Here is a 13,865-nt window from a genome sequence, read left to right as displayed (position 1 = left end):
TCCGCCTCTGAGTCTGTCTTCCTGTTGAGAATTTTTTTCTTTACCTGGTTCTTGCTGAACAAAGCAAAGCACTGTTTCTTCATTCCATGGCATATTTAGCGTGTCTAGGGATTTCCGTGGGTTGCTGTCAGAGCACACGTTGTACAGACCATTCCTATGGTACGTCACCCTGGGGGAGCTAGCATGGGCAGGGAAGGCCGTGCACAAGATGGAATGTCAAGTGGACCTCAGAGAGATGACAAAATTAGCAGGGCCCAGGGAGGCAGGAGGGTGGGGGTCATTCAAGCTCTTACACAGGAATTCGTGTTGCAAGAGTAGGGGCCACCGAGGAGACCGTTCTGTACAGAAAGAGGCTGACGCCGAGTAGCTACTTCAGGAATATGTGAAAGTGTTCGGTGTGTGGGTAGATCGGTTGTGCTCAGTTTGTAAATAAAGCTTCAGTGATAAACCAAGGCATTTGAGCTGTTTCCCGTAGGTTAGAGCTATCAGAATCTCAGAGTGGAAAGCTGGCATTTAGGCAAAACGCCAACATATGCCTGCTCGAATCTCGCAGAACCCTCGCCTTTCTTTTAGTTTGTGCTGTTCTGTGATTCTTTCTTGTGTAACCTTTCCTTTCTTTCAATAGGTCACTGCTGTCTGTTCTATTGTTAATTCTTTGCTCTTCCTTTTCTGACCTCTCTAGAGCCTAGAAGAGGAGATAATGTCAATTTTGTTTAGTGAAAAGGGCTTTTCTGGTAGCATGAAAGCCACCTTCACCTCAGCCACCACTTGGACAGCAGAGGGCACTGTTGTGAGCTCTAATGCGCCTTCTGAAAAGCTTTCCTCCTCGCCCTTCTCACGGTTGCCAGAGGTGCATTTTACTTTGTTTCCCCTGTTTTCGAAAGCCACATATGAAAAGTGATTTTTATTTTTTGAATATTTAGGAACCCCTCTCTCCGGTGCTTTCATTGGTAAAATTAACTCTTCCTGGGAGAAACATTCAAGAAATAATGACTGAATTTGGACATGTGGGAAAACTGTACAGATTGGATGTTTCTCCTGCGGCTTTTGGTTCCCTGCCCACCCCCAAAATCTGCCTAAATTCAGAGAATCCTTTAAAACCACTAAGGAACAGAGTCTGAGTTGTTTTGTGAAAGGCAACCCTCAATCTAGTAGAAGCTAAGTATGTTCCGCAGAAAAGTTTTTAAAGCCTAAATGTCTTTCAGGCATCTTCTGATGGCTGATTATTTTTTACCATTCTGCTTATGTCCACAAATATGAAACGTTTGCCATTCTCAGTGAAATAATTATTTTCATTTTTTGGAATGACCCTAAGAGATTCCCTGAACTTGGGCAGAACTCATCTGGCTGTCTGGGGTTAAATAATAAATAATTTACTGACCTGGCATCACAATAATGGAATGTCTGCTTTAGAAATGTTCTGATCACTGGATATCTTTACTGATAAAGAAGTTTATAGTTACAGTTAAATGTTATTTATCAAAAGAGTTTCAGAGAGTTCCAGTTTAATATCTGAAACCTCTGGGTTTTCCATAAAGCTGGGAGGATATCTTTTTTTTTATCTGTCAGTAACATAATTTTTACATGGCACTAATTTGGGGCAGTGAAAACATTTCCTTACTATGCATCTAAGAATAACAGCACGGATCAGAGAGAGTGAGTATATCCTGATAGGTGCTGTCAGAAGTGTGCCTTTTTAGGGCCTTTTGCTCATGGTTGTTGTCCACATCCCTGGTGCAGATAAATTTGGGATGCTGCTGTCTGTTCTAGGAAACGGCTCCAATCCAAGTAGTACCTTGGTAGCTTTGGAACGGGGTTCACGTCTGCCCCGATGGTTCAGAGGCGCACTGCCCTGCTCCATTCAGCATGGAGATACCATCTAAATAAGCAGGGCTACTGTCTCTAGCAGAATTACTTTTAAGTTAGATCACAGGCTATCATGTCACCTGAATGTTAAAAAGCCTAGCCAGGCTTCATTTTTGCCCATGCAGAGTAGCTGTCACCGCGCCCCCCGCCCCCCCATTTTAAAATAAGTTTCAGAAAAATTGTAAGCTTTGAAAACTCCTTTGTAAGAGTTTCTACACTGGTGATTATAGACCTTTATATCACTAATGTATTTGGTCAACAGGCACTTATTAAACATTTAGGTACTGTACTACTTAATTAGAGTAAATTTACTCCCAAGAAGTAGATGTCTGCAGGGGACAGGAATAAATATCTCCGATAATAAACTTGGTTCATTTTGGTTTCCAAAGATGCTAGTTGGAGAAGTTGAATTCTAAGAAAACACTTGGAGCCATCATTGACATCCACCCTAATGTTAAAATATCCCTTTTGCTAATCTATAATGTAGTTGGGGAGGTTAATAACCATTTCTGAAATGACAACATTTTTATGTTAATAGCTATGTGAGACCCACTATAATTTTGCCCATTATAGCTGTTTTTTAAAGGAGCCAGCAAAAAATAAAGGTGCCGTCTCATTAGTGCTATATTCATTTAGGAATCAGGGTTTCAGGCCAGGCTTCATAGTCAGATTAAAGTCAAAACTGTTTATTGAACAGGTTTTAGAAGTTTCACAATTTCCACTTTAAAGTAATCAGTGGGCTTTGGTACAATTCCGTTTTCCTCTCTACCTTTTCAACTAAATAAGTAGAGCTTACAGGTATAACCATAATAAAAAGCATTTTATTTCTTTGGGAGGACGCTGGCAATTTTGTGCTTTCGTTTCCTTTCGTAAGCTTTTTGCATTTGTGTGGATTGTCCTTCACGTGACCTTGAGCAAAGGTTTTTGTAGCTGTCGATTCTCGCTGTTCTGTCCTCGCGGTGTCAGATGTTTGTTTTGGTGGGTGTTGCGGTGTAAAACTTTATTGATTTGTGTCCTCGGTTGCTTTTTGTTCCGCAGAAACGCGCTCCCGAGTCAGAAGGGCCTTGCACTGGAGCCAGTGATGCTGCTAAGGTTCTCCCCTTTTCCATGTTAACACCATTGCCCGATGTTTCCGACTCCCCTCACGTTCTCCCCGCTTCCCTTTCAGTCAGCCATCATAATCATCTTTTGTTTCTCTCCATGCCATGAACCTACCATCAGCTAACTTTGGTTTCCGTCGTGCTTATTTATTCATATATTTTTGTTTCCCCTCATCCGTTTTTTTTTTCCCCGTACAGAGTTCACATGAGACTCTGAATGTAGTGGAGGAGAAGCAGCAGGCAGAGGTTGGGAAAGACGAAAGAGTAATCACAGAAGAAATGAACGGTAAAGAGCTATCACCTGGGAGTGGTCCTGGGGAGACCCGTAAGGTGGAGCCTCTGACGCAGAAAGACTCCACCTCCCTGTCTTCTGAGAGCAGCAGCGGCAGCGAGAGCGAGGAGGAGGAAGACGTGGGCGAGTACCGGCCCCACCACCGTGTGACCCAGGGCACCATAAGGGAAGAGCAGGAGGAGTATGACGAAGAGGTGGAGGAAGAAGCCGGCCGAGCAGCCAAGGTAGTAGAGAGGGAGGAAGCAGTGCCAGAAGCCAGCCCAGGCAGACAAGCAGGTGCCAGTGTAAGCGCAGTAGAAACAGTGATCCGGGAGAAGGTAGTGGCCCCAAAGCTATCTGCAGAGAAGAGTGTAAACGAAGGCGCTATTAAGCAAGACATGAGCGAAGAAACAGAGGACGAGCAGCATAAAGTTAACGGAGAGGTGTCTCATGTTGACATTGATGTGTTGCCACAAATTATTTGTTGTTCCGAGGTAAATGGGAGACCCCGAGCGGGGAGCTAAACTCTAGAGCTGTTTCTCAGGTGGAGACCACCTGCCTTCCTCCTTCTCCTGCCCTCCCAATCCTCCTCGGGCTGTTTCCAGCGAGATTCCGGGCTTTGTCTCTCCTGGGAGGACGGGGGAAAGCACTGCTTTGTTGATTCTCTGCCAGCTCGGTTCGTGGTTTCTGGCTTCTTTACTGCACCTGGACGCACCTGACAGAGTAAAACTTGCCTCCAACAGCCACACCATTCCCCCCCCCCCAACCCCCTTCTCGTTGCACATTTAAATTTTTCTTTGCATGTTTTGGATGTTTTCAACTGTTTGTCTTTAGTTGCACTGCTTCCTTGTGCTAAATGCCTTTTTCGTTGGTTTAATGAGAAAATTGTACCTGTATCGTTGACAAACGGTCGGTGTGAGTGTGTGTGCGGCTGTTGTCATGATTGGGTTTGACCTTCTGGCTCGTTCTCCCTTCAACTTTAGATTTTTAGCGATGGCAACTGGTTCTGATTACCATGGTGCTCTTAGTTCAGCATCCGGCAGTGATGAAAAAACATTTCTCGAATACCGCTGTGATTGCTGGTTTTAGATTCCTGGGATTGTGTGGATCGGTGAAGAGCATTTTCTTTCCTTGTGGGCAGCCAGAGGCTAGACTGTTCGAGAGGAGGATCCTCTCCTCATTCTGTCCTGTCCTCCATTCTGGATGATTTGCAGGTTGATCATCTGTTTTGTCGATTATCTACATTGGATAGGAGTCTTTAACATTTTCTCTTCAAGAAAGAGAACTTTCCACACTCCTGGTAGATTAAGTCTTGGTCATGAGGTACAGTGTCTCTGAATTGAGAGTCGAAGTTACATTGAGGGAAGGTTTGCTTCCATGAGACTTTCTCGATTCTAAAATTAAATGCCCACGATGTAGGCATTATCCATATTTGCTTTCTTTGATGGGCTGGAAAATAGTGAAGTGACTTTGTCTTGAAGTAATTAATTGGATTTTTACTACGTTACTTGTCAACCTCCTGTTTCACTTCAGAGAAGACATTTCAAGAGCCTTCAAACACTCTTATTATTTTCTGCGTTTAATATACAGTTGTTCCTCTTTAAATAATTACATCTGGGAATTTTCTCTCAGAAAAAGAACTGTAGTATTTTGGTAGTAGTATGGTCTGGTGTTGTATTAAACATACATGCTCTGCAGACTACAATGCTAATAGGCCGTGACCCTGTTCTTTAATGTTTTAATTGTTCAGAGCCTTAATGCCATGTTGGCGGAGTAACTCCAGATATAATGTCTTAACTTATGTAACACAAAAGAAGCACCGCGAGTTTTAGACAAGTGTGATTGAAAAAAATCATACCTGAAGATATTCTTTCCGAAAGTGGAATATCTGTGTCAGTAGGATAGAAGAGTCCTTTTGGGGGGGAAGGGGCAACTCTTCATCTCCCTAGCTGATGTGGCCATTAAAGACAGCCTTCACATAAACCATGTGGTTCTTTAAAACGTAGTAAAAATTGAGACCTGTCACTTCACATAGTTCATTCCATTTTGCTTTCTGTTCCATTTTATGGTAACTTGCCCCAGAGCTAAAGTATATATTCCATGCCACATTTGACATGTAATTGGGACCATGGTAACTTGAAGTATACCATAATTTAGGGAGCCATTATGTTAGCTTATTCTTCATATATATATATATATATATATATATATATATATATATTCTTCATATATATATATATATATATATATGAAGAATACACACACACACACACACACACATGGATGCATCTACTATGATGTTTGAAGGAAAGTGTCTTTCTTTTGTATCTTTTGTTTACCTATACTCTTGTGCATGAATGCGTGCTTGGATATTTTTTTCCAATTATTTTTGAAGGCTCCATTAAACACTTTTACTTCATTACCTCTAGAATTTACTTTTCCCTTCCTTTCCACCTCAGCCACCAGTGGTAAAAACAGAGATGGTAACAATTTCTGATGCCTCACAAAGGACAGAAATCTCCACCAAGGAAGTCCCTATTGTCCAAACTGAGACCAAAACCATCACATATGAGTCTCCACAGGTACAAAAACTCTAGATTTGGACTCTTTGACTTCTTTTTTCCTTTGTTTCTGTTTTCATTTGTCTTCCAGTTTACGTGTTTCTGACTTCAATGTAGCTTTCCGTATCCCCGGCTCGTAACTGCGCTTCAACTACCTAACTTGCTATATTGCTTCTTAGATTGAGACCGAGAGCTGTAGTCACGTTGGTGATCCAGTAATTACAGGGGGAAGCATCCACACGATTATTTTAGGACAGGCAGTACCTGTCTTGTTCATATTATTATAAGTCATTTTGGGAGTCTTAACAAAGTTTATTGGATCTGATATAATTTGTGGATTGGTAGAAGTTAGGTTCCCCCCCCGCCCCCACTCCGTGAAGATGGATCCAGTCATCCCATTCCTGCTTGCCAAGTCCACATACACATCTGAGCTTCTCCTTCACATGGGGTTATTTTCTGAAGACATGTTGTTGATCTTCTGTAAATATGATGCTCTGTGTCCAAATAATTACCAGATTTGTGTTTTTAATTTTAGGTAGCGATTTAGAAATTGATTCTGTAAAGACTTGAAATAAGCATTAAGATGTCTAACCATAATGGTAACAAAAAAGGGGAAAGTGTTCATCATATCAGAATGGAACTGTTTCTAAATTTGTACAACTACGTTCTCGACTGAGAAATTCGGTGTCCTTTGGTCGGATTGTACCATGGGGGAGGAAGGCAGATTATTGCCCTCTCTCAAAATATTTTTTGAAAGGTTTAATTTGAGTGTGTTTAAATATTCCTCAAAATTATTTTTAGATCTGTTATCCACATATGTGCATAGGTCCATATAAGCAAAAACAGGTTTCTTATGAATGGGTGTGGTAGGAGAGCATGTACTTGTGTGTCTGTAGTATAGTGAGTGGCCTAGTAAATACAGGTGCATGACCCAAGTGTGAGAGAAATTTTCCCATAACTTAGAAAGGCTCTGGGCTTTCTGGTTATTTCCTTGTGTCAGTGTCAGGAAGGGAGACCAGAATGGTGGTCATCACATATACTCATAGGCTATTCATTTGTTTCATATTTTTCCTGGTAAACTCTAGAACTTTCTACCATTTTTAGTAGCAAAGGAAACAAGTTAAAACCTATTTAGATATATGCATGGGATTTATATATGATATAAATAGAGAACATGAATGCATACGTGTTAAAACATACATACCCCTATATATGCTCATAACAAACGATTACAGGAACAATGTCATTTAGAACAATCTACTAGAGATAAGCAAATAACCAAATCACGTAGGTTTAGTCTATCCCAGTCAGGTTCTGTTGCTTCTTAAATAAGAAAACGTTTATCTGTTTTTACTGCCTGTGCTTAAAAAACAATGAACTCAGCACTTCTGGTCACTGTGGAAACTTCTCTGTCTGGTTCTCTAGTTTCTTTTTCTGTCTTCTGCAAAAGGCCTTCAGTCAAATTCTCTCCTGATTCCCTTGTAGCTTTCAGCCCCATTTTCTATGTGATTCTTCCTTTTTCTCCCTCCCAGGGTTTTGCTTCTCCACGTGCGTTTAGCCTTTGCGTTTCCTCTGTTTGAATGCCAGCCAGCCTCCTGCTCAGTAAATCTACAAAATGTGGCAGATAACATTTCCTGCTGATCTGGAAGATTTCAAAAGATGCACATTCGATGGGCGAGGGGGGAAGCTCTTCTCTGACGACATAATGGAAATTAAGCATTACTTTGTATTTTTCCCCCTAACTGTCCAAAGATTGATGGCGGGCTGGTGGTGACTCGGGGACGTTACTGACGGCACAGACCATCACATCTGAGTCCGTGTCGACGACGACGACAACACACATCACCAAGGTAAAGCAGCCCGTGGTGGTACATTGCAAACAGGATCTTTTCTGAATTGTTTCTTTGTTCCCATACACACTTCACAATAATACGCAGACAGTGCCAGTGGAGTAAAAATGCTTGGATTTAAAGTATCTGAGAAATTGGGCTCCATTGACAAATGTAGTTCTGTAAAGTACAAGGAGGTAAAAATATGTCCTGAATAACTATACATGAGACAGCTACAGGAGCAGAGAGAGAATGTGGTCCAAGTGGAGGCGTACGTTTGACAAGTACAAATCAACCCTCCTGACTGAAGCAAGTGAATGAAGACCCGTCATTCAAAATGTTCAGCAAGTTGTTCAAGTAATCGAATCTTCCCCTCATTGATTTAAGATGCTCCTACCATGGCTAGGGAGCATTTTTCCAGATCATTCTCTCAGTCTCTAACACCAGATGACCAATGATTCTTAAAGTCTGGCTCCGGACTAGCAGCAGCAGTCATTCCTGTGTGAATCCCGTGGCCCCACTCCAGATCTGCAGAAACCCTGGCGGTGGTTGTAGGAGCCCTCCAGGTGATTGTGATGCGTGCTGCCGTCCTCCGATTTCTAGCTCCAGCGTTATTTTCCCATGTTTCCCTCTGCTCCTACCTCTCATGTTTCATTAGCGCTTGAAGGTTTTTAAATGTATCTTTTATGCGGGTCTCACCCTGTGTTTCAACCAGAAACTTTGTAAATTAAAAAACGCCACATAAACGCAAGGTGGTACTGATGCTCATTTTCAACTGTATCCAGGGGCACCTTGGTGGCTCAGTCGGTTAAACGTCTGACTCTTGATTCCGACTCAGGTGATGATCTCACGGTTTGTGAGTTTGAGCCCCATGTTGGGCTCTGGGCTGACAGTGCGGAGCCTGCTTGGGATTTTCTCTCTCTCCCCCTCAAAATAAGCTTAAAAAAAAAAAAGTATCCAGTTATCAAGGCTACTGATTACCTTGGTTCTTACATTAAAGTGCTATGACTTGTGACTTAGCGTATAACTTAACAGAGTTGCAGAGGTTGGATGTGTGCTTTCTCAGGACTGTGCGGTATTTGTCCATAGTTCAGCATCACAGCCACGTGATCTCTTCAGCCTCTATCGTGTCCCAGGCTGTGCCAGCTTGTTCCAAGCCAGTCACTGTGTGGCAGTTCACACAGGACCCTGCCCCATGTCCATTCACACAGACTTTGTTAGCAGACACAGCCACATGCAGAATCTGTAATCAAATCAACATTGAGCGAATATCTTTATATCATCCTCCTGTACCTTCTGTATCTTAAACCAAATCCAAGTCTTTTTTTTTTTTTTATTACTGCACTAAACCAAATGAACAGAATTACCAAATGGATTTGTATGATGAGAATCAAGCAGTCAAAACTATAACGTCAAGCAATTCTCAAACCTAAATCAAGTACCTAAATTGTTAGGATTCCTTGTAACTCTACATAAACCAAAGAATTATTTCTTCTTTCCTCCTTTAACAAGTGGGCCACTTGGGAGTAAAGAAATTCAGGGAAATTGTAATGGAATGTCCCAACAGAACTGTTTGGATTTCATGGCATCTGTCTTATCTTAATCTCACCTGAATCTTGATAAATTATTTTTAAAGTTGCTTTCAGTTGAGGAATACTTACAGATGCTACCACTTTAACAATAGGAATCTCTATCGAGCTTAAAAATGGTGTTTCCAGAACATCAGTCTTCTCCCCTCAGTGCACGTTGTCTTAACGGTCAGAAGGTCTGAGTGTGCTCCGTTCTCTTTCCCCTCATTATGTATAAACATGCTTTAATGATTGCCGTCTCCCCCCTTTAGACCGTGAAAGGTGGAATATCTGAAACAAGAATTGAGAAACGCATCGTGATCACGGGAGATGCGGACATCGATCATGACCAGGTAAAGACCTGAAGTTCTGGTTCTGAAAGTGACCACGTCTCCAAGTTTGGCATGTGCCGTCACATCCTGTCCCTGTGTCATTCCCCTTCTCCCAGTGCCTCCTGGAAGAATCTACGTCCTCAGCGTGGCACTGATGCTTCCCACGCTAGACACAGCCTGTCCTTTCAGCCTGCCTGATGCTGAACCCGCATAGAACATGGATTTTGCTGCTTATTTCACACTGGCTTTACATGCACTTTTGAGTCAAAGTAATGGAGAGGATTCCCGGCATCTATTAGGTATTCATGTGGGCCTGGCCTAAAGTCAAATCATGGATTAAAGAATGAATGGCAGTTCAGTGACACTGGCTTTCCAAAGCTAAGTAAGAAAAGCCACCAAGTTTGACTTGTGCCTACTTTCAGGAACTTATACAGTATTTTTCTTATAGCCTCAGGAAAGTTGGACTCTTTACCACTAGATGTTTCCCCCAGTCATTACTATTACCGAGGGGTGGGGGAAGGAAATCTGAGGTCTCTTCCGAAGTGGAAGATTACACGGATTCAGAAAAATGTTTAAAAGAATCGTGCTTTCTTTCCAATGTTAGCTTGAGCAGAATGCGTGGCTTTAAAATCCAGGTGATGCGTGGAACTGTGGGATACTTTGAGGGTGGCTTCAGTTTTGGGCTGCGGCCCCCAAGTGACGGGAGCTTTTTGTTTTGTCATTTTCTCAGTGATTTTAACTCCACTTTAAAGGAAACCAAGCTGTTTTCTTAATAACAACTCGCAGGAAAAGGAATGTTTAGTTGACCGTCTTGGCCGGGGAGTAGGAACAGATGATAGTTACCCAGCTTTGAGCACAATATCAACTTCAGGAAAGAGGATTTTAGAGGACAAAACTTCTCATTTAAAAAAAGCTCACTCTATGTGACCAAAGAGAGATTTTCTTCCATGCCTAAAAACAAAATCACATTTTTTAAAACCCTGTAAACATGATTTTACTTACATATTTCCTAATGTGTTTCTTCATTACTCGAGAGCTATCAGTGGTTCAAGGGCTGTCCTGACCCCTGAACCTTGACTTTGTAATAGAGATTCCTAGTAGAGGACAATACCTGTGCCTGTTCTCCACGGGAAAATGAGTGACCCCGTGGAAACCAAGCTGCCAGTTCCCCAGACAAAGGATTTCTTCCCTTCACTGGGGCAGTCTCTCCTACCCTGTCTCTCCACTGACCTTGTGCCCTTTCAGACTTTCTGATGTCACGTGTTCCCTTCGAGGGTACTCTCAGGCTTTATTTCATGTGTATTCTTTTGTCTTTGACCTGAAAACTCAAATCTAGATAATACTGCTTCTGAACAGCAAATAATAAAAACATGGTCTGAAATTTAAGTACCAAAATAACACCTATTCCTGACTCTTAGATTAGGAAAAAACCCTGCAGCTTTACGTGTGACAGTAGGGACATGACCTTGTCGGTGTGATGTCGTGCTTCAGCCCATTTTAAACCCAAGGTCAGATACCCCATATGAAGAGAACAGATACTTTTTTGTAACGTTTTCATGTTTTAATTCTAAGATGCATAAACTTGTTAGAGTACATTTAATTGTGGCTTCTGGTATGCTTGTCACCAGAAGCTGATGAAGCTCCCTCTCCCTTTTAGCCTGTAATGAGACCATGCAAGTATTTAAAATTAGAGTGAAATCACTTCCCTGCCAAAAACTGAAACTGATCACATAGTGACTTGAATATCATTGACCCATTTTTCGGTTCCTTTCTGTACATTAAAAGAATTTTAATAGTGGAAAGAAACCCTTCCTCTGAGCAAGATAGAAAAAAAAGGAATCTCTTTTGTGTTGGCAGATTAAAGAGGCATGCATTTAGGACACTTGCTTTGCGGCTGGTGCACCTGTGTGTGTCCCGATGCCCCGCTGTGTACCAGGGACATAGGACACTGCAGTTACCCACCAGAGTGTGTTTCTTTCCAATAAAATAACTTCTTAGTTTGCAGGATGATGTGAGATAGTTCCCTTACAATCTTTACTGTTGCTTTAATAAATTACCATTTTACAGTATTTAATTTCATACACTGGTACTACAGACTGAATGGAACTAATGGTAAACGGATTTCAAATGTGCTTGAAGACGATTAAGCAGTTTTTGGTTTCCCTACTTTTCTGCTCATTGAAACATGTTTCACACGTGCTCCCTTCCCTTGGGCATCATTTTCTATTTCCCCTTTCACATTTGTACTAGTTTAATGTAGGCAGACCTGTGTAACGAACATGAATTAAAAAGTATCTGACAGGTTGTCTGTAGCTATGTTTGGCTCCCATCAGAGCTGTCCTTCTCCCAAATTGGATTCCAGAAACCAACATGGAGTAGACCGTTTTGATTGTTCTGATCTCTCACTTCCCTCTGAACACAAAAATGTGGAGCCACTCTGCTGTTCCCCGTTTCCCATCCCCTTTCCCATCGCAGCCATAGAGACACGGAAACATTTTTGACCTCCTCTGAGATAAGCCGCTGCCCTTCTCCCCACCCGTCTTGCCTTCCGGCCCTCAGACTCCCACAACCTGACAAACACTTGGGCTGCTCAAATCGGAGAGTCCCCTGGTTGAGTTCTCTCTTGCCCTGACACAGGTGGGTCACCAGAGTTTATTCCCTAGTGGAAATTCGAGCACCCTCAACTGTCTTCCAAGCTTCTGTGTAAAAATTTTTGGCATAAAAACAATTTCTTTTTTTGCAGCTTTACCTTTCTGTGTGTGTGGAATGAGGCTTGGGGTTTTGTTCAGTAACCTTTCAGCTGACAGAAACTGTACCACAAACAACAAATGCGGTTGTGCCCTTCAGCAGATGACAGAGAAACAGGAAAACTTGGGCTGCTTCTTTCAAAGGCATAGTGTCCATATGAGATATGGTGCTTTCCATCCTTGAAGCCTTCCCTTTCTGTTCCAGAATTCTTTCTTAGATTTTGAGTGGTGTTTTATGGTGTTTTATTTTCTCCCCAAGACATCTTTAAACACCTTACCCTCAGAAAAATAGGATCTTTCCACTTTGTCACAACACTTGTATGCAGCTTGCTTTCTGATAAAATACAAAGAAACTTCGTTTTCTCACCGTGCGGTCTGGGAAGAGCCTAGGAGCCAGTGGAGTGGCGTCCCAGTCTTGCTCCTGCCCTGTGGCCCAGCCGCAGGATGGCCTCAAGCACGACCTGTTGACCTTTGTGCCTTCAGTGTTTTCGACTGTAAAATAGAGACCTGTACTTGCTGAAGAGTAGTCTGTCTCTGTCCTTTCACTTTGCAATTGTATGTTATCAGTGTTGCTGCCGTTTTTATTGTTCTGTGCCCTAGAAGTTTATAGATCTTTTTCCTGCAACATAACAGCTCAACAAACATCTTACCTCAAACAGCTAGTGAGAAACCACAAGGGTAGCTTGTGATCTGGTCTGGTTTGGTCTGGTCCTGTGTCTTGGCATTTGAGCTGTGTGACAGCAAGTACCCGTGGGTGAATAGACAGGCTGTTACATCATTCCTCCAATCTGCACAATGAACCTCAAAATGATCCTCACGACCTTAGCGTTAGTCTCAGGTTACAGGTGAGAATATGAAGATCAGAGAAGATCTGTTTTCTCCAAGTCTCGTGGCGAGTACGGGGCTGGGCTTCAGAGTCTGCATGTCTCTTGTACATGTATCATTTGAAAAGACTGGGGGGAAATGGGAAATTTGGGGAAGTGAGAAGCATTCTCTAAAAAGAATTATGAGCCCACTTAAAATCCCTGCTCCCTCAAAGAAAGCAATAAAGCCATCTTTGCTTGCCATGGAATCCCAGTTCATCAGCGTACGTCTGTCTTCCCAACCTGGGAAGCAGCCCGTTGCTGTGCTCACAGTGCTCTCTCCTGACTCTGGCAGGCGCTGGCCCAGGCCATCAGGGAAGCCAGAGAGCAGCACCCCGACATGTCGGTCACGAGAGTGGTGGTGCACAAAGAGACGGAGTTGGAGGAAGGGGAAGAGTAAGTAAGGTAAGCGTCTGTATCCTCTGGGGCTTCTGTCGTGACCGTTCGCGCTCCTCAACCCGCCGAGGGACGTGAAATGTACTCCCTCACGGTGTCTGTCTCCTGTGGTCCATGTGATTTTTTCAGACTTTATTATCCCAAATATATCTACTCACGTTACCTGCATATAGTTATTAACTCTGCTGTCCAATGGACATGTAATGTTAATAACTGTCATGTACTGAGGGCTGCTAATAATTGACATTTCTATATTGTTTTACTGTTGGCAAAGTATATCAGTATAGGGGCACTTGGGTGGCTCAGGCGGTTAGTTGTCCGATTTCAGCTCA

The 13,865-nt window shown here is 42.6% G+C and overlaps 1 protein-coding gene across 1 annotated transcript in view; it reads left to right on the top strand.

The window, feature by feature from the left end:
* EPB41L2 (erythrocyte membrane protein band 4.1 like 2) overlaps positions 1–13,865 on the top strand; it is a 139,605-nt gene that overhangs the window by 108,198 nt on the left and 17,542 nt on the right. Inside the window, 7 exon segments of the mRNA XM_042987152.1 lie at positions 2,905–2,958; positions 3,165–3,731; positions 5,697–5,819; positions 7,551–7,560; positions 7,563–7,648; positions 9,468–9,548; positions 13,433–13,542. Coding sequence (XP_042843086.1) covers positions 2,905–2,958; positions 3,165–3,731; positions 5,697–5,819; positions 7,551–7,560; positions 7,563–7,648; positions 9,468–9,548; positions 13,433–13,537 — 1,026 coding nt within the window. The 3' untranslated portion in view covers positions 13,538–13,542.

This window comes from Panthera tigris, chromosome B2, assembly GCF_018350195.1.
Source record: "Panthera tigris isolate Pti1 chromosome B2, P.tigris_Pti1_mat1.1, whole genome shotgun sequence".
Taxonomy (NCBI): domain Eukaryota; kingdom Metazoa; phylum Chordata; class Mammalia; order Carnivora; family Felidae; genus Panthera; species Panthera tigris.
This window is presented reverse-complemented; position numbering and strand designations above follow the sequence as displayed.